Below are 25,665 nucleotides of genomic sequence, written 5' to 3' on the forward strand. Positions count from 1 at the left end.
ACATGACAAATCTTATATTCTTTACAAATGAATATTGGGGCTCGGCTTTGTCCTATGGCAATGTGAATCTGGCACTGCGCCACCGGGATTGATGCAATTACTTCCCTGTGGCATCAGAGTGGTGCAGAGCAGTGCCTGGGTCTTACTCTACAACTCCTGGTAGGTTCTTTTGAAACCAGAAAGACTTCATGACCCGGGGCATATTCTGAGCTCACAGGGTCTGGAGGCCACGCTCAGTGTTGGTGCTAAGTAGAGCCCTCATCAATAAGAGGCCTCCATTTATAGAAGAGGTTATAGAGGTTATATATAGAGACATTGGCATCTCAGCCTGTGTGTCTCCTCCTCAAGCAGCCCAAGAAAGCAGGGGAAAATGCGGCCACTGCTGTCCATGTGGCTGGGAATAAAAGAGAGCGCCTCTGAGGGCTGGCAAGCAAAGGATGCTTCATCATCACTGGGCTGGTTTGGGACACAGCGGGAAATCCACACACACACATCGTTGCGGGGGATTTTGTGGTTGCTTCATCTTGTTTTTCGCTGGATTTTTTGTTTGTTTGTTTGCTTCTTGCACCGATCTTTTCGTACCCCTCTGCTACGGGTTTGGGTTGAGAGCAGATCTACACGGAGAAATAGCTTTTTAAACTCAATAGCAAACACAGGAGGTGTATTGTGTTGCTCTAGGACAGATCATAAAAAAATCAGCAAGGGGCACATGGAGGGGTAAGGAAGGAGAAATAGAAAAATCAACACAGCTTGTAAAAAACAGCAGGAAATTTCTGTAATTGAATTTTTTTAAGCCTAATTGAGTTATGTTTCATAGCTACTGTAATTAAACTAATAGAATATGGTAGATTTGAATTTACATTTCCTTTCTACAGAGGCTTATTTAATCCTTTTCATATGAACTCTTCAGAAGCGTCCTGAAGTTGCTTTAAATTGTCACGCCAATGGAAGCACCGCCTGTGGCACACGGGACAAGAAGCAGCTCCAGCTCCCTCCTCTGTGCCCACGTATGTCGGCGTTTCCTCAGCAAAGCTGTGCATCTCCCTTTGGCTGTGCGTTAGCAGAACCCTAGAGCTGGTGTAAATTCTTCACGTTATGAAATACCTAAAGGAGAAACAGGATGCAGGGAAGGCTCCGTTTGTTGACAGTTATTTTCATGTTTGGGAACATTTCTTGTATTACCTACACTGTAAATGGTGATTTTTGGTGGGGGATGTACAGGAAAAATTTGTATTGTTCTTTATTCCCATATTCAACATCAAGGGTATTTAAACTTGTTAGATGGAAAAAAAAAAAAAAAGGCGTGGAAAAAAGGGGAAGGAAAAAAATAAAAATAAATTATTTCCAGCCTCCCAGCATCATTAATTTGTCTTTTCTCTCCGGCAGTGAGTATTTAATATTTCTCCTGCACGGTTTAAACATCCCTTTTATTTATTAACATGCATCTCTTGTAAAGAAGAAATTTTGCTGCAAACTCTTACCCTGAATATTGCGACCTGTTTTCTCATGGGCCCTGATCCTCCAAGGACCATAGCTAAAACCTTTAAAAATTCGGTAAGCAGGGGCTGGATCCACAGCTTGTTCACCAAGTAGAGGGAATGTCAGCAAAGCCACAGCGAGGAGAGCAGACCGGCAGAGGAAAACCCCCAGATACAGAACCTGTCTCAAAATAGGAATTAGGGAGACTTTTTTCTGTCTCTCTATCACTTTTTTAAAGGACCAAGTGTATCCTTTCTCAGCCTCTGTGCCATGCTCTACATTTATTTGGGGAACATTTCTTTCATTTAACAGTGACGTCATATTCCAGTGTTGGGTTGGTGCAGCATCCAAAAGAGATACATAGGATTTTATATTTTATTTTTTTATTTTTTGCATAGCAGTTCTTTTATCTGATGGAGGAGGACGTAGGGCTTACACTCCAGGCATTTCATGCCTGTGATGAAAGAAGATGCGTTACACCAACTTCAGTGTTTGTTAAGATGAATCAGATCACTGCTGGGCAGAGAGGAGGGAACCTTCTTTCTGTTTTGTTTCTGAGGCTCCATCAAGAGCTTCACTTTTCTAAGTAGCTCGGGCTGGTGGAAGGGCAGGGAACAGGCAGACCTCACCTCCATCCCAAGTCAGGGGAGATTTGCATGGGTCCTTCCCACTGGTAAAGTTTTTAGGTTTTTCAAATTCAAAGAAGAATGACACAGCATCACTCCCTTTGGTCTTCACACTATACACACAGGCTCGAATTGGTTGTGGAGTTTCTCCGTATGTTTTTTCTGAGTTCTGCTTTCTTCCTTTTTTTTTTTTTTTTTTAATCAAAAAAGTCCTGAAGCCCACAGGCATTAAAACAATTTGCAGGAAAGAGTCTGTCTTAACAGATAATTCTTTATGGAACTTTTACAAGCTGGGAGACTAAATTCTTAGTTTTTGCATTTCCAAATCAATTTTCTAATTACCTGTAAGCTTACTCTCATTGCGGAAGTTTTGGTTAATTTTGACCGTAAGAAGATAACCAAACTTGGCATAAAATATTTCAGTGGGCTTATACAGATTTAAGGCAATGGCTTGGAGTTTTTTTTTTCTCTAGTTCATTTTTAAATATTAGATAATTTCATCCTGACTCAGAACTGGAAAAATAATCTCAACATAAGAAATATTCTGACACAGCTGCACCAGGCAGAGGCAGATGAGCAGGACACTGCACTGAGGTCCCCAGGGAGTGACAGAGATCCAGATGTCCCCTCTCCCCATTTGCTTTCTGGGCTGGGCTGGCACCATCCCAACGTCCAGATGCTCCATCTGGGAAGTTCCTGGTGTCTGCTCAGCCCGTTGCAGGGATATCACTGGTATCACAGGGGATGAAGCGGGTCAAGCACCAGAATTGTGTGAGATGCGTGAAGGTGATGAATATTAAAATTGATTTTTGCATTGAGGCACAGGGAAGAGTTTCCCCCCGTGGCTCGGTGGGGAGGTCCTGTCTCCCCAGGCAGGATCACAACAAATCTAGTGCTGGATCAAGTGAGTTTATCTCCTGTGCTCCATGTCCTTGCCTTGCATGATACAGCTTTATCCTGGTGTCCCCAGTTTGGGTGACAGGCACCCACTGCTAGAAAAGTGAAAGCTGGGATGTTCAAAGGACCTTTTTGGAGACCGTAAATGCGCTTTAGAGGTTTTAATTTAGTTGGAGTCCTTTGAAAGTGGCAGCCAAAAATCTACTTCCTACAAATACATTTGGTTTTGGCAAAGCAAAGAATTCTGCCGGTCACGAGACCTGATCTGACAAAGTCAGGAAAACTAAAGCAGAAGAGAAAACCCCAAAATTGGAGTATTTGGCAGAACAGAACTATTTAAGGAAGATGTTCCATTTTCTTTGGAATCTGTTGTGGTCGAGGAACTGCCCCTCCAGAGCTCTGCTCTTGCTACGGCTTTATGAGGGATAAAACCCTCATTTCCCACCAAACTTAGCTATTCTTACATCTCAATTTACAGGATTTACATGCTTTTTCAAGAGGCATTAGTGGAGTTGAAAAACACTCTTCCCCCCCACCCCATGTTTAAAGAGGTAATTTGACCCATGGCTTCTGCATTGGTATGAAGCAAGGCAGGAGCAAGAGGGGCTGTAGGCTATGCACATGCTGCATCTACAATTCTTTAAATCAAGTATGGACCAGATGATCGTCTGCAGCGAATTAGCCCAGCTCTGCTGTTCATTAGTGGCAGATCCGGCTGACACCCTTTGGATTCAAACCTAGCACCTGCCACAGAGCTGGTCTGGATTGTTGGTCCTAGGCAATATCAGATTAGATGTGGATTTCTTCCTTCCCTAGTGCTCAGTGCAGTGGGTTCAAAGGATTTATTTGGCTTGGAAAAAAAATGTAATAATTTGGATTGGCTTGGAAAAAAAAAAAAAGTGATCTGGATCAGCAGAAACATTGCTTCTCAAGAAGGAAAACCGCTCTGGGTTGATTACTGAAATGAAAGCTCATTCCAGTAAAACAAGGCCCATGCTGTTGACTGAAATCACTTTGCAGCCAGTGAATTTCAGTTATTTGCAAACCTTGTTCTTCTGGCAAGTTTACCTATTCCTCCTCAGCTCCAGAGAGTATAAAGCCCCTGCTTATCGCGTGCTTTGCCTCCAGCATTTCAGAAATTTTTCACTTGCTACATTTTCACTTGCTAACCAGGTTCTGAAGCTTCAGGGCTTGAGGGTAGAGTTTGGTGATCGGAGCATTTTTCTAGGCACAGCTTGCATTAATCATGGTTTTGTCAAAGAACCATATAATTCATGGTGTATGAACACAGTGGGAGTTCATACAAAGTTTTTATTATTCTCTATTGTCAAAGCTAGACCAAAATGCTTTCCAAAAAGAAAACCCCATAATTTGTAAATAGAGGAGTTTACACTTCACCGAAGATCAAAGAGGAGACAATCAAGTAAAAAATAATCCTGTGAATTTGGATTTTGCTTTTCTCCCTAGCCGGCAGCATTTTGTCCTGTCTTTGAACAAGTGCCATTAAAAATTAAAGGAAAAATGCTTGCCTTTTCAGAAGTGCTTAAGCAGGAAATTCACCTTTGCATCATTTCCTGGCCGTTACAGAATTGGCTCTAGCAGAGAAGAGAGAAGTGGAGTGGTGAAATGTAAAATGATTTTTCTTTTGCAAATCTTTTCTTTAGGACACTGACCCAAGAAGAGCAACTAGCTGCGACCTGAGGTCGGGAGGATGGCTGATTTGTAACTTTGATACTAGCTACTAAAACTGAGAAAGAAAGGGGAATAAAAGCAAAAGAGGTCACAGTTCTGTAACACTGACAGTAACACACGGGTGATGGGTGCTTTCAACATCGTAAACTATGTACAAGACAAAGCATGACTCTTTGTTTTCCCAAAGAACTCAACAACAACAAAAAAGGGTGTATATAACACAGTTGGCACGTTATCGCAGGGATGAGGAGAGGGGGCTTTTTCTGAACGTGACAGGCTTAACTCACGGCAGTCCAGAGGGACAGTTTGCCTGCCTAAACACCTCCTCTCCCCCTTCCTCATTAAATATTTAGCAAAGACCAGGCCAGTAGCAATGTCTGATGCAATCACGGTGCTAGTAAGACGTTAGCAAATGCAAAGTTTTCCCTGGAAGGGAGCACCTTACTCCAGGAGGAGATGAGGGTGGGCAGGGGGGCAAGGAGTGACACTTTTAGTGCCAGCCTCTGGTGCGTCGTCTTGCAGGCGATGGTGTCTCAGTTGGGGAGGGTGTCAAGCCCAAGGGACGCCGCGTGCTGCTTTGCCCGGAGCCGTAGGTTCTCAATACTCGTTGTTTTACTGTTCAGGCTTGGGAGGGAGCTGGAGGCCTGCAGGATGGGCGAGGACCAGACCTGCTGAGCATGGGAGAGTGACTGGTAGTACGACTGACAGTGCAGGGAGCTCAGAGGAGCCATGTTGACGTTCATGCCCAAGTAGGGCATGGCAGACGGTGTCCCCATTTCGAAGGAGGAGTAGTGGACCAAGTTGTTGGTGGCTGCCATGTGCTGGCGGAATTGCTCCTGCAGGCGGAAGAGGCTCAGGGGTGAGGAGGAGTAGGAGTGAGTCTGAGCCAGGCCACTGCTGGATGAAGGCGTCACAGTCGCGCTGATGGGAGACTCTGTAGCAGGAGGCAGAGGGGATGGGGGTTATTTCTACAGGCTGGGTGCAGGTGATGATCTGCACTGCAGCATGGTCTCCTCTCTTGCACCAAGAGTGCAAAAGAGAAGGGTTGTGTTAGCTCAGAAAGGCTAAAATGTGTCTGGTCCACACCGGGCATCTTATTCCCTAGAAATGTGGTTGACCTCTTTGTTGTGGCTTTGCCACTGCTAATGGGCACTGCTCTCCCAAAGCTCTAATCTGAGCAGAAAGCTTTTGCCCTTTCTGCACTCCTGCTTCAATAGACATCATGCCCTCCATGGGTGCTGTTTAGTGCCGGGGACAAAAAGACAAATCTGAGCATCCTACCTGCAAGCATCCATGCCATAGGAAATAAGGAACTATACCCAACCACCAGCATCTCCCTTGGAAACATCAGGTCCAGACCCCAATCGCCATCAAGATTCTGCCCCTCACCTGATTTTGGGCTTGCTCTCTTGCAGTTCAAAGCCTTGCCATCCACACCAGGGCTCTTGTCCACTTTAGCCTCATCCAAAGTGCTCTTAAACTCCTCCTCTCTGTCGATCTGGTCCTCGGGTGCTGACTCGCTGGCCGACTGCTCCGACAGGGTGAGGTTGAGGTCCGTGCTTACCTCGCTTGGGAGGCTCTGGGTCTTCTCAGTGTCTGGCGTTGTGGCCTGGGTCTCCAGCACGGGTGGCTCCGTCTTCCCCTCGTTGTGGCTCCCTTCACAGTCCTTCTGCTTCTGCAGCTGCTCCTTCTGCAGGCTACGCTGCTTCTTCCGGAATTTGGCCCTCCGGTTCTTGAACCAAACCTTCAATGTCACAAACAACAAGGGAGAAAAATAGTGAAAATCATGCATAGTACCAAATGTAGCATCATTCAGCTGGGGAGCTTCAGGACACCCCAAAGCACTGAGGTACTGCAAGCCCATTGTGCCCAAACATCATTCCACTTTGTTGGATCTTAAAGTTCTACCTTCTGTTAGTGCTTTTACAAATAGCACAATAAATACATATATATATATCAGCCTTCATATTTCTTCTTCTTTAAGCCACCTCACTGTTTTGTTTTGTCTAAATTAGTCAGGTTGTTGTGTCCAAACAAAATGTCTTATAGTTGAGTATGATGATACTGCATTGGCTTACAGTACAGTGCTCTAAAACAAAAATAAAAATTCTAAAATAATTCTAAGCACACCGAAACTATGGAAGAAAAAGTCAAAATAAGTCATTATTATTATAAGTCATAACAGGCATAAGCTGATATCTTGGAAACAAATCTAAGGAAGGGGAGGGAGAATCCATATTTTTTTAACTAGAATCAGTAGACATGGACAAAGTATATTTGCAAATATCCTTAGTGTTTTTTAGTTTTTTAGTTGGTTAGATGAAGGTCAAAATATCTTGACATTTATATAAAATAATTGTTTGGTTTTTTACACTACTTATCCATTTCACACTGAGAAGCTTGTTATTTAGTGTTTTAGAGCCCAACAATGCAAGAACCTCCCTACCAGCAGGTTGCATTAGTTGGAACTAAAAAAAAAAATAAAAAATCAAACCTTGGCCTGAGATGTTACAATTATTGACACTGGTGGAAAAGAGCAGCTGGAATTACTTGGGTTTCTGCTCCTCTGAGAAAGCCAGAAAAGCCTTGCAAATAAATAAATATGTAGACTTCTGTTGATGTTTCTAAAATTTCCCCCAAAGAAATGTGAAAGAACAAATGAAAACCAGTGTACACTTCAGACAATCCTAAATTTAAAAAATATGCTTGTGGATTCAGAATTTCTTTAGCATATGTGAGACTTCAGTTGAATGGTTTAGGGGATGGTTTTTCTTTTCTTTCTTTCTTTTTCTTTCCCTTTTCTGGCTGTTGTTTTTCCTGTCCTCTTTGACTTTATCTCCCCCAAAATCTTTGGTTACACTAGAAGAATCTTGAAAAATTGAGAGAGATGGTCAACCCTCTGGCAACCCCGGTACATTCATTAATTAAATGAATTAGTCCCCACTCACAAACCCGCAAAATAGCAGTACCTGGACTCTGGCTTCAGGTAGATTTGTGCACATAGCCAGCCGCTCTCTCATCACTACGTCTGGATAGTGAGTCTTCTGGAAGGTCTTCTCCAGTGCCTCCAGTTGCTGGGCAGTGAAGGCCGTGCGACTTCGCCTTTGTTTGCGGTGCTGGGATCCATAACGTGCCTCCAAAATGATGTCTTGAAATGTACAGCCGTTGGAAGACAAGAAAAGTGGCCAATTTAATTATTGGAATTTGTATGCTAACAGTCGAATAAAGCACTTGCTAACACCCGATGAACCTGAACCTACAAAATAGTGTTCTCCTGGGCTCTAGATTTAATAAAACCCATGTATGCATTTTGCTGGTTAGTTGAGATGTCTGAGGAGGTAAAATTTCTGGCTAGAAAGCTTCTTCCAGTGTGAGAAACTCTAAGACAGATGTGGGAACTTTTGAGACTCCTATGCTAAATTTGGTTGAAGTGAGCCAACCTGCTCCAGTGCCAGTGGGGCAGGACATGCATATGTGCAGACCCCACCACGTCATAAGCCTCATAAGGCTCTTTCAGTAAGAAACACAATTAAGAACAAGGAGAGAAGATTCACTGTTCTAATCAGAAGGGACCAACACTGTGTGTGATATTCTCCTTGAAGCCATGGGTAGAGCTCTGGTAGGCTTCAGTGCTGCCATGATGTGGTGTGCTCATCGGTGGGAAGAGGCCATGCAGCTCAAATAGAGATGCCCTGAGCCTATTTTGTTGGCTGCAGCTGCATTAGGAGGCATGCATCTTCCCAGAAACCAGGCTGAGCTGGCCCTTCTTTAGTGTCTTGTATGTAGCTCGCCGTAGTCTTCAAGCCATGATATTGGAGAGCAGTTCTGGGCTCCAGTTCAGGAAAGCACTTAAGCTCATGAGCTTATGTGTTTAGCCTGAAAGCATGTGCTTTACTGAGCACAGACACTCTCCAGCATCTGGGGTGGAAAAAGCAGCCAAGAACCAAACCCAGCTCCACTGATTGCAAGGCCAGAGCTCATGCGCTGAGCCCTTCTCAGTAGAGATGCTGCTCAGAGTGTCTGACTTTGCAAACCCTGCTTGCAAAATTGAGGGCAGAGAAGAAATTCAGACTGGGGAAAATCTGAGGCCCACATTTAAGGGCTTATTATTTTACCGCAGGCGTTATTATTGCACAACAGTTAGTGGGAGTAGAAAGATCTTAAATCAATGAAAAAAAGCTATTTTAAAATGAAAAAAAAAATATCCCTTTATTATGCAAGTTGGGACATGTTGTACTACAGCGTTGGATTGAAATACTCAGTCTGGCGAGAGGTTTGCTCTCAAAGAGGAAAATGCAGAAAGAGCTTTAGCAGTGTCTTGTATCATTTTAATTCGGTTAAGAATGTGACTTCCAGTAGAAGGGAGGGATAAACACACTAGAAAACAACCTAACAGGAAGAAAAGTCAGCATTATCAATGCGTGGAGCCAGATGAAGGCTCTTGCTGCTGTTTCTTTGCGCTTTTGTCACGAGCATCGTGGCATGAATGTAAACAATAAAACAAAACCTGCTGCCAGGCCAGTCCCAGAACCACAGAGCCGGGTTCCAAATATGTCAGCTAACGAGCATAGCAAATCAGCTCTGCACTGCTCGAGCATTCCTCTTCCAAACTTCCAGCTGTTCCATTCTAGGTCAGCAGTTGTAGCGCCCTTCTGGGCTACGGCCAAAGCAGTGTGGTTTTGGCAACCCGGAAAAGATGTGATCGGGCTAAAGGTCTTCGGCCAAATGCAATACAGTCTTGGTAGCATACAAGAGACTTTTGTGTTCGAGGTATCGGGGCTCTTGGGAGAGTTAAACCCCTGGTAATAGCTGCTGCTTTGGAGGCAGCGGCGGCGTCCTTCACGCGCTGAGACACAGCGCATCGTGCAGCCAGGCTGGGAGCAGGAACGTTCCAGGAACAGAAACCGAAGCTACCCTGAAATGTTTTTCAAAGCTAACATTTATGTTTCAAGCACAAGAAATAAGGAGAAAGGACGTTGGTTTAACACCCTACCTGGAGGCTACAATATTCCTGAATTTTGAGAGTAAAGGTTAGACCTACCAGCTCCCCAGAGGCGGCAGCTCATGCATTAAGTTTGGCCACTCCAACTAGAGCTAACCAGCAATTATTTTAATGTTTTAACTATGTTTTCAGGCTTTGTGCAAGAAGGAGAATATAAATTGCAGGTGAGGCCTTGCAGTTACAATCAGAAACCTCTGTTTTCTGACTTAAGGTCGTTTGCTTTTGCGCTGCTTTATTCTGACTGTCCCTGGAAGGCAAATGAGATCTATAACCCTGCACTGAAAGATATTCAGAAGTAACAGAATGTGAAGCAGCTGCAAAGGAACCAGCTCGTAGGTATGTAATGCCTTTCCCACCAAAAAGAAGCAGACAAGGGGACTGTGGGATTTAATTCAGAAAGGCTTCCAGGTGGGGTATTAATTTTAAAGATAAGAGGTCAGAAAACCAATTGAATCTCCCAGTCAACAATACGGTAAGAGTTTTTAATCTTTATATTTTTATTTTTTTAAAAACGAAGATCTTCCTCTGCTTTTACCCTAGTTAGGGTCAAAAACATGAAGTCCTCCACGCTTTAGTGTAAAAGATACAGGTGATTACAAAAATCTCGTGTCTATAAAAGGAGCACCTTGAGATGCAAGGTCTGCAAGGCACATAATAGAGTTTGGGATCATCATCTCCCCTCTGACCACCTACGTGCTGAAAGGGTGAGGGCAGGAGGAGGTGGATTATCAGGACAAGGAAAGTGTCCACCTGTCGTCAGTCTGCACCTCAGTGGCAGAGCCAGGATTAGAGTCTAGGTCTCCTTGATCCCGCTTTGGGTCCCTTTTGATGACAGTGACTCCCACCTCTGTCCTACAGCCCCCCCAGAGATCCCACAAGCCACAGTAAGTGGTCTGAGGAACCTTGTAAAGTGAGCACTACTCCTTCAGCAGATGGATAAAGAAACATTACTGGCATGACAATTAGAGAGTCAGCAGCGGTTCACTGATCCAAACAGACACCTTGCCTTTGTGTACTGCTCACTTAAGAGGACTGTCCTGGAACTTCTGCTTCCTCACCGTGCCTTAAACCTATGTCTCTTAAATTTAGCCTGCTAAATTTGTCTGGATAGATCATATCTTCCACCTATTCTAAGCTGAAAGGAGTCACTCCACTTTTCCTTTTTTTTTTTTTCCCTTAAATATCGGACAGCTAGAAAGCTTGCTCAGAGCAGATGAGCAATTTTCAGACAGCCAGGAAAAATGTGTCCATTCTGGGAAGGTTTCAAGAATCACATCCACAGCAACTTTTTTTACTTTAGCTTCAGCGTACTAATGCAGTGTTTCTGCATCTCTCCTGTTATCAGGTCTGGTCTACCACACCGCATCCTAGCCCTGACCAAAAGGGTGATGTGGCAGCTGCTGACCATTCGCACTGCAGAGGACTTTGATGATCTCAGCCAGATCTGGTGATTCTGCGGTACGCTGAAATGTAGATATATTTGCCCTACCATATCAAATATTTTCAACTCTCCATCAACCATTTTTGAACAAATCCCTCTACCAAATCATAAAAACTACATGGACTTGCACTTCCTTTTAATGCCAGTAGGAACGCAGTGCTGTTACACCCACGGTCAAACACAGGCAAACAGATCAGATACTCAGCTTCTGCCCTGACATTCCACTGGCAACAATACTGTGTGAATAACAGCCTCTGGGTAAAGCCACATGTGACCTTCTTTGAGCCTAAAAAAGCTCTTCTGTGGAAGGCAAAACACAAGAACAACAGACAGGGAGCCAGCAGGACCTGCAAGCGTCACCCAAACTGGGTGGGATCCCCTGGAAGAAGTAGGTCAAGGTGAGACCCAGGAGAAGATGCAAATGAAGATTATCTTCCAGAGAGAAAGAATGTTTAATGAGAGAAGAAATGAAAAGTAGCTGCAAGAAGGGCCAACGTGGAAGAACAAACAGTTCTGGGATGGCATGAGATGGCTGTTAGGGGATAGCCTGGACCCCTCAGTGGGGAAATCTGCTTCACGGTGTGCTCATATTCGCTATGCTGTTATTTGCTAAGAACAAAGTCAGTCTTTCTGGTATTTTTCATTCCCCTGTTAAAACAGTTATCAATATAATTTTATTCTCTCTTTTTGACCCCATATAGTGGTGCTGAATTCCTTCTCACCCCCTTCTCACTTTTTTTTTTCCCCAAAAGCCATGAGTTGTTCTTACCAGCCAGTCTCTCCGCCAGGGTGAGGGCGTGCACAGAGGGCCGGTAGTCGGGGGCGTGCTGGGCTTGCTGGGCTGCCTGCTGGTGGAGGTTGTACATGGCACTCAGCGAGTTCATGGCGTGCAGGGAGTAACCATTCACTCCATAGTGCTGCATGGCGACATCAACCTGGAAAACAGCGACCAGAGGAGAGAGATGCTGAGGGACACGCTATTCCAGTGTCCCGGTGTCTCAGCAGAGCCTTGGAAATGCAGACCTGAAACTTCAGCTGCTGTGTGCAAGGCTCGTTTCCAGCCTCGCAGCTCCAGCAGGGTCTGGGGCAAGAATCAAAATAGCTCCTGTAGACCTAACACGTTAAAAACAGCAGTCTGGCTTCCAAGCCTGGAGACTGGCATCTGACTGTATGTACACACGACATGCTGAATAAAAAATGGGAAGGCATTTTTCAGGGTTGTTATATACATATATTAATAAAAGATATCATATTATTATTACTTTTAATGAACTGACTTAGCTTCATCCCAGAACTAGCTAGGGTTTTGTTCCTATCACTGCATACAGTGAGCTGTTCAATATTGTCACTGCTCTGATATCAAACTATCTTTTTTTATCTGAACCCACTCATGTAATTTATTTCCATCCATTCTCCTTAAGGGTCTTCATAACAAAGCCCAAATGATAGGGGAAAACTCATAATGTAAAGTAAAATAAATCTGTAGCTTAACAGGGACAAAAGCGTTATTGCTAAAGAGGGGATTAAGGTTTGCAATAAATACTGGTCTCATAGCTCAATAGCAAAGAAATTATTTGGAAAACAAACAAACAAAACAACTAATTTTTTTTTTTGTTTCTACAGTGGGCTCTGCATGAAACTTCAAGCTGTTTTTCCTTACAGGCCATCTGTAAAACTGAGCTAATAGTGATCCCAAAAGCTGAGCGATGCTTCATTCACCCGTGTTATAAATGACTGAGGGCCTCCAGGATGCCATTTCTGTGGTTCATAAGACATCAGAAAGGACGTTGTGAAACATTTGCCACAAAAGAAAATTTCAAAAACTCCACTTACACCAGCAAGTCATCGTCTGGAAAGTCAGTGTAATGAATGACCCTTCAGAGAAACAGGTCCAGCTGCACTAGCTTTAGGAAAGCAGACAGGATATCTAGGCGACCTCGTAGAAAACAGTTTTGGACATTGATCATTGGAGGGAGGTGGTTCAGCTCCCATGATTTTTTAGGAACCTGATGCATTAAACAGCAAAATTTTGTGTCTAGCTGTTAGTATGAAAAATTACGTATTTTATTTTTTTTTCAGTAGTGGGGGCTCATTTATCTCATGCTCATGCCTGAAGACCTTCAGTTTTGCATGTAGAGGATTTACACTGTGAAGGACCGACCCTCAGTGAAGAAGGAGGAGTGGACACGAGCGATGGTGAGCCTCTGGGACTGGACAATCACTGGTCCCACTATCCACATTACTCCAATTTCCCATAATCTCCCCCAAAACCTTAATGTGTGACATACGGACACAGAGTAAACTTGTTTAACATCCAGAGACCAAGCTGTAGCTCCTGGGAAAAGAACTGCATTCTGTGCTGTAGGGTCTAGCAACGACCTCAGGCATCTTCTGCCTTCACCCTTTCAAGCTCCTCAAAGTTGTGGTGCCCAGAAGCGGAGGCAGGAAGGCATGGGGAGGGGGCTTGTTCCAATGCCCTGACAGCTCCGGGGTGGTTCTTGTGCCTCTGGGATGTTTGCTTTTGACTGGGGGATGCTGTATCCTGACAATGAGCATTGCTTTTGGTATTGTCTTCTCCAAGAAGCTGCAGTAATTAAAAGCTGGTAATTTGGTGATCTACCATCCAGCCTCATTGTGGCTATCCACCACCTACCTCCCACTTCACTCTGCATGATGCCAGGCACATCCCTGTGCCCCAAGGACAATGTTACCAGTCACATCCTTTCCTATATTATCCAATATAAAAGTATAAGCAAAAAATGTACGTCCTACTTGAATGTGCATACGGATAATTTTAATATCAATAGTTGATTTATTGAAAAACGCGTCTAAGGGGGCCTGATACGTATTTTGTAGCTAGTTGTGAAAACTGGGAAAAAAAAATCCAATCTGCTTTAACATATCCCAGCAATTAATTTTGAATTGATTTTCAAGATATTTCACTTCAAAATTCACTCAAGCTTATTTTTAAGAGAAAAAAAAATCCCCAAATAAAATCATCAGTTCAGCCATCATCTACACTTTATCGAGGTTTCATTCGTTCTGGTGGAAGAGAGGGTTCTGAGCTGAGTCAGGGTGACAACGGGTATTTTTGGTTTGGATGCTGACCATCCACAGGGATGCCACAGCTCTGCTCTAGCCGAGCTCAGGGAAGATGTAAGCGATGCCAGAATTGTGGCATGCGCTAAGGGACAGGAGCGTGTTCCAGTGACACGTGCTGCCAGTGTGGCCACCAGAAGACACGTCCTGTCACCTGGAGGAGGAAGGTCAGGCTGGAGCTCGCTGCAGGTTCCCACCACGGATACTTCTAGCAGTGCCTGAGGCAGTTTTGCCAGGTTTGGCCTGCAGGGTGGAGGAGTTCCTGCGTGTTTTGTGGCAGCCACGTGAGGACACGCGGCTTGTTAAGTGTCCTGGGCTGCTGCCAGACCTCAGTCCCTAACAGACACCGGAGAATCCACACTGGAGCTCAGCCTGGCTAAGAGAGATGTGGGAGGCCAAGTGTCTTTGGCTCCCCAGCTCACAGAAATGCCTGTTTATTTCCTAATCCCCTTGCACGCTCTTGTTTTGCACCAACCTGGCACATTCAGGGAAGAACAAACAGGGAGAGGAGGCGAATATCCCTATAACACCCAGACTGGGGGCACTGCAGGGATGTGCCTGGAGCCCAGGCTTCCACTGAAACACTTGTTCCAGGGAGATTTCAGGATATTTGATCATTAAAAAACACTTATGTGTGTGCACATGTGCTTGAACAAACTTTTCCAAGTGACCTAGAAGAAAGTGCATCGATTAAAAAAAATATAAATAAAAAAATTGATAACAATGGGCTCACGTGCAGTACACATGTACCACAGAGTTCATGGTAACAACCTGGCATGCTGCAGTGCAGGCGATGAGCAGAACTTCCCAGCCACTTGTGCAGCACAAAAATCACCCCAGGTTTTGTATAAAAATGGGGGAAAAGAAGATATCTTGCCTTTACTGAGCGAGACCATTCAACCTAATAGGCAAAGTTAACCGAGACAGCAAACAGCTCCTGCTTAACTGTCAGCTCCAAGCACACTCCAACCCCAATAAATTAAATATTTAAAAGACATCATGCAGCAATTTTTTTTTAATGGAGAAAGCCATTCATCAAGCCACCGCTGTGTTTCACAAGCTGTCGAATACTGCTTACACTGGTTAAAATAATCTTTATATTTCATTAAGCAACCAAATAAGCTGATCCCTCCCCACTGGCTGTATAGATGGTTTTAATTTTCGAAATCTGCAAATGCATCTTTTATGTCTCTGGGTGGCTGGAGGGCCTCAGAGCAGCCGCGGCCAGGAGCAGGATGAGCGCAGCCACCTGCCTGCAGCAGCACCAGGCTGTGAGCTCCCTGCTCCTCACCTTCTCAAACCCAATGTTACCATCCTAGCCCCCAAAACTCATCTATAGCTTCTGCCTCCCCACAGATCCCTCTTTACTCATTTATAATGCTTAATTTGATGCAAAACAACGTGCACATATAGCAGCCAGGGATGGATATCCAGTTATCCCGGAGCAGAGCTGAATTTCTCCAGCTGCAGCATGGCTCCCACCCATCTCTCCCCAAAAGCAACCCCCAAAACCTCAAGTTCCCATAGAGAAAAGAGGAGAAAGCCACACGTTTCCTTGCCAGATGAAAATTTCTATTCCTTGTGGCTTGCATTTCTGTATGCATGTAATTGAAACAGGTCTGAGGACAATAAAACAATTTTTAAATATGGTATTGAAGTTTTCTGCGAAGTACCTGGCAAGGTCCCTCTACAAGGAAAAAAATAAAAGAAAGAAAATAAAAAGACCTAGAGCTGTATTAACTGCACACAAGATTCTGGGATGGGTGACGTTTTCTGCTCGCTGCTCTCCGCATTTCACCCCCTTACCCCTCCCAACAAAATGCCATCAGTCAGCATCAGGCTTCACACGCCAGCCGACACAAGGCATTTAACAAAAATACAGAACTGACAAAACTCATTAGGGGAGAAACGGGGAGAAATGTATCGATTTCTGCAGCCTGCGAACCAAGGTGTCACTGTGCTGGCCGCAGAGCTCGTCCCCACAGCGAGCCACTCTGGGCGAGGACATCCACAGCAGCACTGCTCTGGAGAGAAAGAATTTTAAACCAAGACAGTGGTTTTGTTCAGTGTGTTATCCTGGAATAAACGCACGTGCCGCCTTTTTTCCCCTCCCTTGTTGAAACTGAGGAATTTTCTTCAAGTGTTTATTCTGGCCGGTTTTCCCAGGTAAGAGTAGAAAGTGCCAAGGACAAGACACTTGCCATACTCAAGAAAATGCCATTGGGTGAAATGAATTTGAGGCTGGGTCTAGGATGTGATTCTTTGCAGGGGCTTTGGACCATTTTCTCCTTTCCCTGCAACTCGCTCCTCCCAATATCAAACCATCCCAAACGCAAAATAGTACTGAGCCTAAACTCACTGACCTATACGAGACACTCAGAAGCCACCATGAAAAATGGGAAAATAAAACCTATCAGGTTAAAGTTAAAAGGAAGACTAATTTTTTTTTTTTTACTTGAAGGAGTCGAGGATAGGATGTCAGAGCCTGCATTTGACTGGCGGGCATCATGAGGTGTTACTTGGTCATTTCATTACATCCTTCTGAAAACTGGGGAGGGTTGGAAGGGAAGGGTGTTTGTTTTTTTTTTTTTTTTTTTGTGTAGAAAATAAGCTGTACTAAACAAGTAACATCCAGATTTTGACAGCTCATTGCTAGGAGTGAATTTCAAAGCCATAGTTCATTTCTGATGAAAAGAGATGAGCCAGAGATGCACGTGGGGTTTGGAAGAGCTCTGCATCGCATCGGGTCTGCACCCGGAAGCAAGACACAGCTTGGCAATGGGAAAAGCATCAGGGGAAACAAAAAGTGGAAGAAAACCTTGGCTCTCACCTGTGACCTGTGCCTTGGCATTTAGGGCCCTGCAGGTGACAGAAGAATAGGAGCAGCCCTGGCACCTATAAAGCTAAGTTGCAGTCCTCCAGCCCGGCACAGCGCAGGCAGCACCTGCTCGGTCGGTGCAACTCATTGCTTGCGTTTCTCTGCACCGACTGCAGGAATCCGGTCACTATTAGCAGGGAAGGACAGAAAACGGTTTGTGCTGACACTGTTCCCGCTATCACTGCCGGCAATAAGCCTCGCCAAAAATAAAATCACAACAAAATATTTCCCCCGCTCCTAGGGCTGTTCTGCTCTGTGATTTCGTGCTCTGAGTCCTTGTTCAGAAATGCTTCAGATCAGCAAGATGGATAACGAATCTGTCCCTGCTTATCTGACAGCCTAGGAAAAGAGGCTCCATCTATGCACAGACAGAGGGTTTATATGTATTTGGTACTAAATGAATTACATACCTAGGGGGTGCTGAATAAATGATCCTTGCAAGAGGTTTTCTTCAATCTTATTTTTCTTATGTCCCTAAATCTTTAAGGTATATAAAAGTCCAAAATCGTGTAAGATAATAACCAGCATGCTATAAATCTGTTTTGTTCCTCACGTGAGATTGTTTCCTTAGACTTTCGGCAATCTCACCTTTGTAGTGGGTGAAATATAAATAACTTCAAGTACTGCAACACATCATATTTTCTCATTCAGATGTCAAAGTCTGGGAACAACACGCACCATAAAAACAGCCTTCTGGAGGGCTCTTCTCGTGGCCGAAATAAAGGAATTGAGAATAGCTCTTAAAAATCGATTCCCTGTTTCTAATCTACCTGCTGTATTTTTACACCTGTGCACATTCTCAGACCTAAAGGCAGTTAATTTCTTAGGGCAGAGTGAGATATTAATTACCTCTGGTCTATTTGGACAAGTTGCAACCCACCAAAAGCAAAACCCGAGTTATTACACCAAGCCTCGGAACTCACATTCAGCTACAACGACCGACCCTGTTATCACTGTTCCACCCCACTTCAGCAACAAGCCAGCTGGACCTTCCTCTGGCCTTTAAAATGAAAAATATATTTTTTTCCTCCTGAAAACCGAGAAGATTGCTAGCAGTTGAAATTGGAAATACTGCAGTTTAAGAGCAGTTTTCGTCAAATAATTCTCTTTTTTTTCAGAGCTCTAATGCTGAAGAGTGCAGCAACTGCCTTTGCAATGCTCATTTGTTTGTAGCAGAAGTATAAGGGGATCTGAGGGGGGTGTAAGTTTTAAGAAACAAGCCTCGGAGCATCCTTTTGGGGCGGGGGGGAAGTTCCATTGCACGGCTCTACCAGCTCGGGCACCAGGATGCAAGCGGCTGGGATAGCAGGGCCTGGCTGGCAGAGGTAGCTCTCGTCAGTCGCTGTGGTTTCTATTTAAGGCTTTTGTGAAATTGCATTTCCCCCCTCCCCAGAGCCCCAGATACCAGCACCAAGTGATTGATTAGACAGTTCCTGGCAAAAGAATTTCCAGTGTCTGTGTCAGCGGAGGTGCACTTTGAAGGACAGCCCAAAATAAAGTAAAATAAATAGAATTAAGACACCCTCACTGTCATTGCTTTTGTCAGGCACAATTTTTAAGACTTGGATCCCAGTGATTAGCAACGTAGAGCCAGGACTGGGATCACCAAGCATCACTGTGGTGCTGGATCTCTTGCTCGCCGTAATTTACAGGTGACAATCAGTGTGCGCAGATCGACTCGGTACAAACCTCCCTCTGAGCAGCATTCAACCCTCAATAGAAGATTTTATAATTCATGTTGAAGCAGAAACATTTTTCCTGGGCAAATAAGAAAAGCTCTTAATCTGAACATCGCTTCAGCTCCAGTTTCAGGATCTTGGTCTGCTTCCAGCTCAGTTAACAGAAAAAAAAAGAAAAAAGAAAAAAAAAAAAGAATAAAGCACACATTTTTAGGCAGATTTCTTACAGCTAACGTTGCAGTGGAAAGCAGAGCCTGCAGCCCAGCCCAGCCCCGAGGAGCAGGAGCACGCGGGGCCCGGCTCTGCCTGCGTTGCATCTGTGGCTGTGGACGGCAGGCAGCATCGTGCCGCAGCCAGGCTCCGACAGCCCTGCCCCGGCTGCACCTCCCTGAATCCCACACGTGGAGTAGCCTCAAAGTGCTTGAAAGCGATCAAACTACTGACTTCACAAACGGCTTAAAGTGTTTAACTTGGCTGCTTATATGAAGGGAAAAAAAAAAAAAACTTTCCCCCTCACCCTTTCCAAAACAAGCATGTTTCTGGCTTAGTTGTATTTGTATGTGGTTTTTCTGGCTCAGCCCTTCCTCTCGCTGTAGTGAAAATGGCTTTGCTCGAGAAGCATCAGTTCATTCGCCTTAGTGCTGGCAACGCGAATTTTCCAAACTGGACAAGAGGAGAGGTCCCAGAAATCCCAAACCCTGCCCTTCAGGGCAGCACAAGAGGAAGCTCATGGCTTGCTCTCTGCCCCCCAGACAGTTTTCTGCAGCGTATTTGGCTGCAGATCACTTGCAAGACCAAACTGAGTAGCCTGAAGGCAGCCTCTTGGGGCAGCTGGGCTGGTGGTGGGGTTTGGGGGGAAATCTCTGATGCCCCTGGAAGATGCAGCAATGTCCTGGAGGTTTCTACCCATGATGTGACCAGGACAGGGATGCTGGGCTGAGGTGGGGACACACATTGGGTCCCCTCCACTCTTCCTTTGGGCAGCAGCTTCTGGCAGAAGGAAGGGGCAGGCAGGGCAGGAGGGTCATTTCTCCACCCATCTTGATTTCTCAAGCGAGCCATGAGCTTTGGGTGTTAAACTGAGAGCAGTCAGGCATGGGAGAATAGGAACACACCTCTGTGACATGCAGCAGTTTGTGCCACAGCGTTGGACTTCGCCTCCCTTGGCACAAAAGTGACATTTCTGGGTGCTTTTTCAGCTGCTTAGCTGAAAAGCTGCAAGGCTGTCACACCGAGCACAATTTGGCTTGAAGCTGATTCTGGACAGATCAAAAGAAATAGCTAATTCTGTAGGGAACAGGAGCTGAAAGCCTGAACCCTGGCTGCTTCTGCAGGTACGGCTGGCTCTGCCCCTGCGGGTGGTGTTTGCAGGGCTCTGAAAACTACACTCACAAACACACGGTGGCAGTTGCTTCTGCTCAGACTAGGATCAGCTATAAGGCAAAATGACAGGCAAGTCAAAAAGAAAATTAATAAATCCTAAAAGGCAGCTCCAGCAAGCCATAAAATTGTGGAGAACTTTTAATACCTTAAAAGAATAGGACAGAAGACTTGAATTTTCCTTCGTTACAAGGGATAACACTAATTTTCCTCCCACCACTAAAAAAAACCTACTTGTGCTCCGTGACTTTCAGAAGGGGCTGGAAGAAGACTTCTGTCCCCCTAAAAGCGGGCCACGACTTGGAGCCAGCATCGGGGCAGAACCACGAGTGTATGTGATGCTGCCTTTCCTGTAAGCATTTGGATAGATATACTGAATTAAACACACTTGCCAAGGTAAGCAAGATGTTTTGGCCACCAGCAGGTGATCTGAGCCTTGAGGAGCTGTAAGATGGGCAGAGCAGCTCAGTGCTGGGTTTTGCAGGGAGATGCGCAGCCCTGCAGCGCTCTCACCCAGCTGGTTGGCATTAAGCAGCTGCAGACACCCAATTCCCGCAGCTCCCTTTGCAGAAATTGGACATGCAACCCCCCCCCCCAAGCCCCATCACATCACCTGGCTTCCCCTTCCTGGAGGATCCTAGTGGAATTCCCAAGCACTCTTTTCTCCCTAAAAATACTTGACATATTGTCATCTGGACAGTTTGAAGCAGCGTTTCCCAAGTCAGCGCTCACTTTATGCAACCTCTCCCAGGAGAGCTGTGCCAGCAGCTACCAGGAATAAGCCACGCTTGTGCTGTGGCCCACCCACAGCTCCTGGCTGCAAACACCCACTCACCACCGCTGGGAGAACCGCGGGTCCCTGCCAGCCGCGTCCCGGCTCCCATCCCTCCCTCGGCGACCTCCTTCCCAGGAGCTTTGGCTGTGCCAGGCATGCTTTAGAAATCATAAATCATGGGCCTGATCCCAAACCCAATGGAGTCAACGTAAAAAAAAATAAAATAAAATAATAATAATAATCTATCCCAGCAGTTTTTGAACTGGAGGAACAAGACCTGAGGATCTTGCCTAACCCTGGTGCACCATGAATTAATGCCTACGTATTTAGCTGCGTTTCAGAGTTCTCCATGCTGTGCAACAAGCGTGTGGCAGTGGATGTTCCCCAGGAGTAGCTTAATTTATCAGTGGCTGTGCTGGATTGGTGAAGCAGGGTTTTATTGTATCCCTGCTCCTCAGCATTTCTCCTACTTAATTTTTGCCAAACGACACGAGGCAACTGTAAATGTTTCTGTTCCGACATGGGCACTGGACATCAGCACCAAACCTTTAGAAAGGGCTCAAACCCAGCTGACATTTGTCACTGCCTCTCCAGAAGCATTTCCAACTTGAGCTGAATTTTGGGATGCCCCTGAGAAACCTCAGACCGAATAATTTAACTTCTGTCTTAGAAAACACGGGCTACTTCTTTCTAAAGGGCTTACCTATTGCTGCAGCAGCAGAGCCGGCAGGTAGCCGCATCGGAAGCGCCTGGTCCCGGACCTCTCCTGCAGCACCTTGGTTTTGTAGGGCTGGTCGTGGGGAGGACAGAGGGGAGAGGTGCTGCTTTCTCTGGCTTCCTTTCATTAGGATCCCCTCTTTCTCAACGAAGCTTTCTTTTAAAGGAGAAAGGCATGGCACGGGGAACAAAACCCGCTGCCTTCGCTCCCTCTGCGCCTACATTGTGCCAAACTCGCCCGGCCCTTCTCCCCGGGCAGCGGGAAGCCTCTGCAGCTCTGCAGGTAGCTGGGGAGAAGCAGCATCTGCACAGCTGGGCGAAACAGCCGGGTTTTCTGAGCCGGGGAGAGCTCTGCAGGAGCCCCCTGAGCTGCGCGAGTAGGAGAACATCCCATTTGGGCATCGGGATCTCGTGAAATTAGCAGGGAAAGCTGGAAAGCCACACCGACTGGCTCGGCTCGACAGCCCAATTTCAGACATTTTTGCCTTGAGTGCGTTGGTGTAATTCAATCCGAGCGCTCATCGGTCACGGGGGAGCTCGGAGCTGAAGTCACTTTTACCCTTTCACGGATTTTTTGCCCTAAAAACTCTTGGTTGCTCGGGTGCGAGGGATGCACACGGGGCGGGGAGAAGCTGCAGATCCCCGCCGTGACTCCCCCGGCCCCGGGCAGCCCTTTGGGGCCACCCCCTCCTGCCCTCCCGGGGGGGTCCCTCGCCTGCAGGGGGGGCACCCCGGGGGCTCCCCCAGCCTGCGGGGTGAGGAGGCGCAGCCCCCCCAGGGGCACGGCTCCGAAACACGGAGAGGCGGTGAGAAGTCCATGGGGGGGGGGGCTCGGAAAGTTGGGTCAGGGGGTGTTGGGGTTCCCCCCCCCCAACCCCACGCAGATTTCCTCCCCCGGGTGCTTTGTGCTCCCGGCAGAGGTGAGAGCAGAGGAGGGAGGGAGAGGGGGGAAAAAGCCCTCCGGCCCTGCCTTCGGGGAAGCGGGAGGCTACTTCAGACAAAACAGTTATCCATTAACATCCAATTATCACTCGGTCCAAGCCATTAATTATAAATCAGCCTCCTAATTGGGATAATTAGCTCTCTGCTACTTAATGTAGTATGACTGATGCGTTTGGAAAGAAGGTAATCACTCCATTTGTTTAGCGTTAGGGGAACAAATCCAGCTCGCAGGGGTTCATTTCAGCCTTAGCCCCGACCCCCCCCAAACAAGAGAACCTCTTCTTGGCCCCAGCAGCTTTTTGGGAACCGGGACAGGGACGGGGGCACACGCAGCCCCCGGGGCTGGGGCTGGGGCCGGGCACCCCGACCGCGCCCCCCGCTTGGCTGGGGGCCGGGTTAATTGGAGGGGGTTAATTAGAGGGGAGGGGGCCGAGCCCCGGTGTGTGACCCCCTCCGGAGGAACGGGGGAGCCCCCGCCGTGTCCCCCCTCCCGGCTCCGCATTTAACAACCGTTCCGGGAGAGCGGAAAAAACTTTCCTTCTTGGTAATTCTGATTTCTTTTTTTTCTTTCCCCCCACTTCCCCTGGATGTCTCATTAATGCCGGCTGCTCGGCGAGCCGCCGATAGCTGCGGGACATGATTAGATATTTATTACTGTCATTTACATGGAAAACTTGAGCTAACCAAGTGGAACTGGAGGGGGCCGCCGGAGGGGACGGGATGGGGCGGTGGGGGGAAGATTTTTTTTTTTTTTCCCTGGCTCTGGAAGACGAACCCGAGAGCAGGACCGAGCCGCAGCCCGGCCGGCTGGAGAGGCGTGTGGGGGGCCGAATCCTACCGAGCCCCCCCTCTATGGGGCAGGGATTTTGGGGCCGAGCCCTCCCCGGCTCCCAGGCTCCGCGTTTCGTTTGGAGAGGGAGCGGGGTGCGCGCATCCCCGTGGAAAACGAGGGATTTTCCCCCTTTCTGCTGTCGGGCTCGCTAAGACCGAGGAGATCCTTCGGGACACCGGGAATTTGGCCCGGGATGCGCTGACCCCCTCTCCCTCCCCGTACTGGCGGGGGTCCCCCCCGAACCGCGACTCCGCCTGGAAATCAACGGAAAGAGCAGCCGGGGAGAGCCGGGGGGGGGACTGGGGGGACCCCAGGGCTCCGGTGGGGGGGCGCTCCCACCCCCTTCTCCAAAATAAATAAATAAAAGCAGAAAGTCACGGCGGGTCTAGGGCTTAAACCGCTTCTCCCACGGAGGAGAAACTTCCCGGAGCGCTTCGCTTTGCCTAAAGGAGCCCGCGCCCCCCTCATCCCCAGGCGGGACCCCCCTCCCGGGGAGGTCACCCTCGCCCCCCGGCAGGTTTGCGGTGCCCCGGCAGCCGGCACCCACCGGGACACGGAGTTTTTTTTTCCCCGACCAAGTGCTGGCTGCGCCCCCCCGCCCCTTCCCGAGCTGTTATCCCATGGCCCGAGGGGCGACTCTGGCGGAGATGTATGAGATCTCTTGCGGTAAAAATATGCATGCTGATCCCCATTTGGTTAGCCCTATAATGGAGGTGTAAATAGGTTTCGACTGCGAAGCCCTTAATTTATCACCCGAGCCTGACAGCGCAGGTCCGGGATTTATATACCTCTTAAAGTCAGAGCGGGGAGGGGGTCGGGCCCCCAGCTCTTTGCAGGCTGGTCCCCGTCCTTTTTTTTTTTTTTTTTGCCGTCTAACCTTGCAAAGGGGTGGTGCCGGGGGATGATTTTCCGTAGAAACATCCCTTAGCGCTGCCGGAATCGTGCCCTCCCACGCGGTCCCTTCCTCACTCAACTTCAGCGGCACCGGGAAAAAAATAAAAATAAAAAAATAAAGCAAACCACAGGCACCCGGCCCCACTCGGGGCAGTTTCTGCCGCCGGCGGGCTCTCACCTTATTAAAACATCATTATGTAAATTGGGGGGAAAGTTGCGCTCCCCCCTCGGAGCCCGGCAGAGGAAGGGATGCGCGGCCCCCGCGCTATCCCCGCCCGCACCGGAGCGGGCTTCGTGTGGGCTGATAGTTGGGGTTTTGCCTTAAAAGAGTAAAAATGAGAAAGCAGCGTACACTCCAAAAAAAGCAAAAGATTAAAAAAAATAAGAAGGGACGGCAGGGGATGCGACTCGCGCTGCAGGCCGGGCTGCGCTTCTCCGCGGTGCGCGCACCCCTGCGAGTTTCTCCGCGGATTCCCCCCCCCGGAGCGCTCCCCACTCGCGAGCGGACCCCCCGACCGTGCCCTATTCCCCCCCCCGAGGGCAACCGGAGCCTGGGGGTGTGGGTCTTACCTGGGGCGGCGGCGGCGCAGCCCGTCCTCCCGCGTGGGAGCGCCGCCACGCGTGGGAGCGCGGCGCGCCCTAGCCCGGCCGCCCGCGGTGCCTGCGCGCTGCCTCCGCGCCCGGCGGAGCTGCCATCTACCGGGAGGCTGCATTGAAGAAGGATTTTTAAAAGGAGCTTCAGAGCGACCCGGGAGCTACCCAGCAGGATTTTCAATGGTTCTCCATCCTGTCAATCAAAGCGGGGCTGCTGATACATCCCCCCCCCCCCTCCATCCTCTCTCCCCCCCCCCAACTCTTCTTACCAGTCATTTACTCCAAGCCGAGGTGTAAACGCCTAATTAAATCCCCGGGAGCGGATGGGATGCCGCTGGAGGGAGGAGGGCTGGACACGGGGCCGGGGGGGTGATGAGGGCCGTAAGATATAGGGGAGGGAAGCCGTGCCCCCCCCCCCCCGCCCCGTGGTTAGCGCCACGCTGGAGCAGACCCTGAAGTTTTCCTCTCCCCGGTATCCCCCTGTGTGCTGGGGTGTTTTGGGGGCAATAATCTTCCAGCGTTAATTACAGAGCTGGCGCGGCTCCCCAGCCTGCTCCTGCACCCCTCGGCCGGTCTCTTAAACGGGCCGGGAGTGGGCAGAGAAAACTGGGGAGAAAGTGGGGGGCTTGGGGACTCGGAGGAGGAAAGGGAAGAGAGAGGAGCAGAGGCCAGATAATTCTGCAGAGAAGAAACGACGGGTTATCGCATCACCCCGCTTTTACTCTATTTTATTTCATT

The 25,665-nt window shown here is 47.7% G+C and overlaps 1 protein-coding gene across 1 annotated transcript; it reads right to left on the bottom strand.

Annotated features, from left to right (window-relative positions):
• Positions 1–2,278: 2,278 nt before the first annotated feature.
• Positions 2,279–25,046, bottom strand: DMBX1 (diencephalon/mesencephalon homeobox 1; the record flags this gene model as incomplete). Its single annotated transcript, XM_083845601.1, is given in 6 exon segments — positions 2,279–5,628; positions 6,084–6,438; positions 7,664–7,842; positions 11,907–12,072; positions 24,904–24,933; positions 24,936–25,046. Coding segments are annotated over 6 exon segments (1,242 nt in total). The 3' UTR covers positions 2,279–5,227.
• Positions 25,047–25,665: the final 619 nt, after the last annotated feature.

This window comes from Anser anser (assembly GCF_964211835.1).
Source record: "Anser anser genome assembly, chromosome: 8".
Lineage (NCBI taxonomy): Eukaryota > Metazoa > Chordata > Aves > Anseriformes > Anatidae > Anser > Anser anser.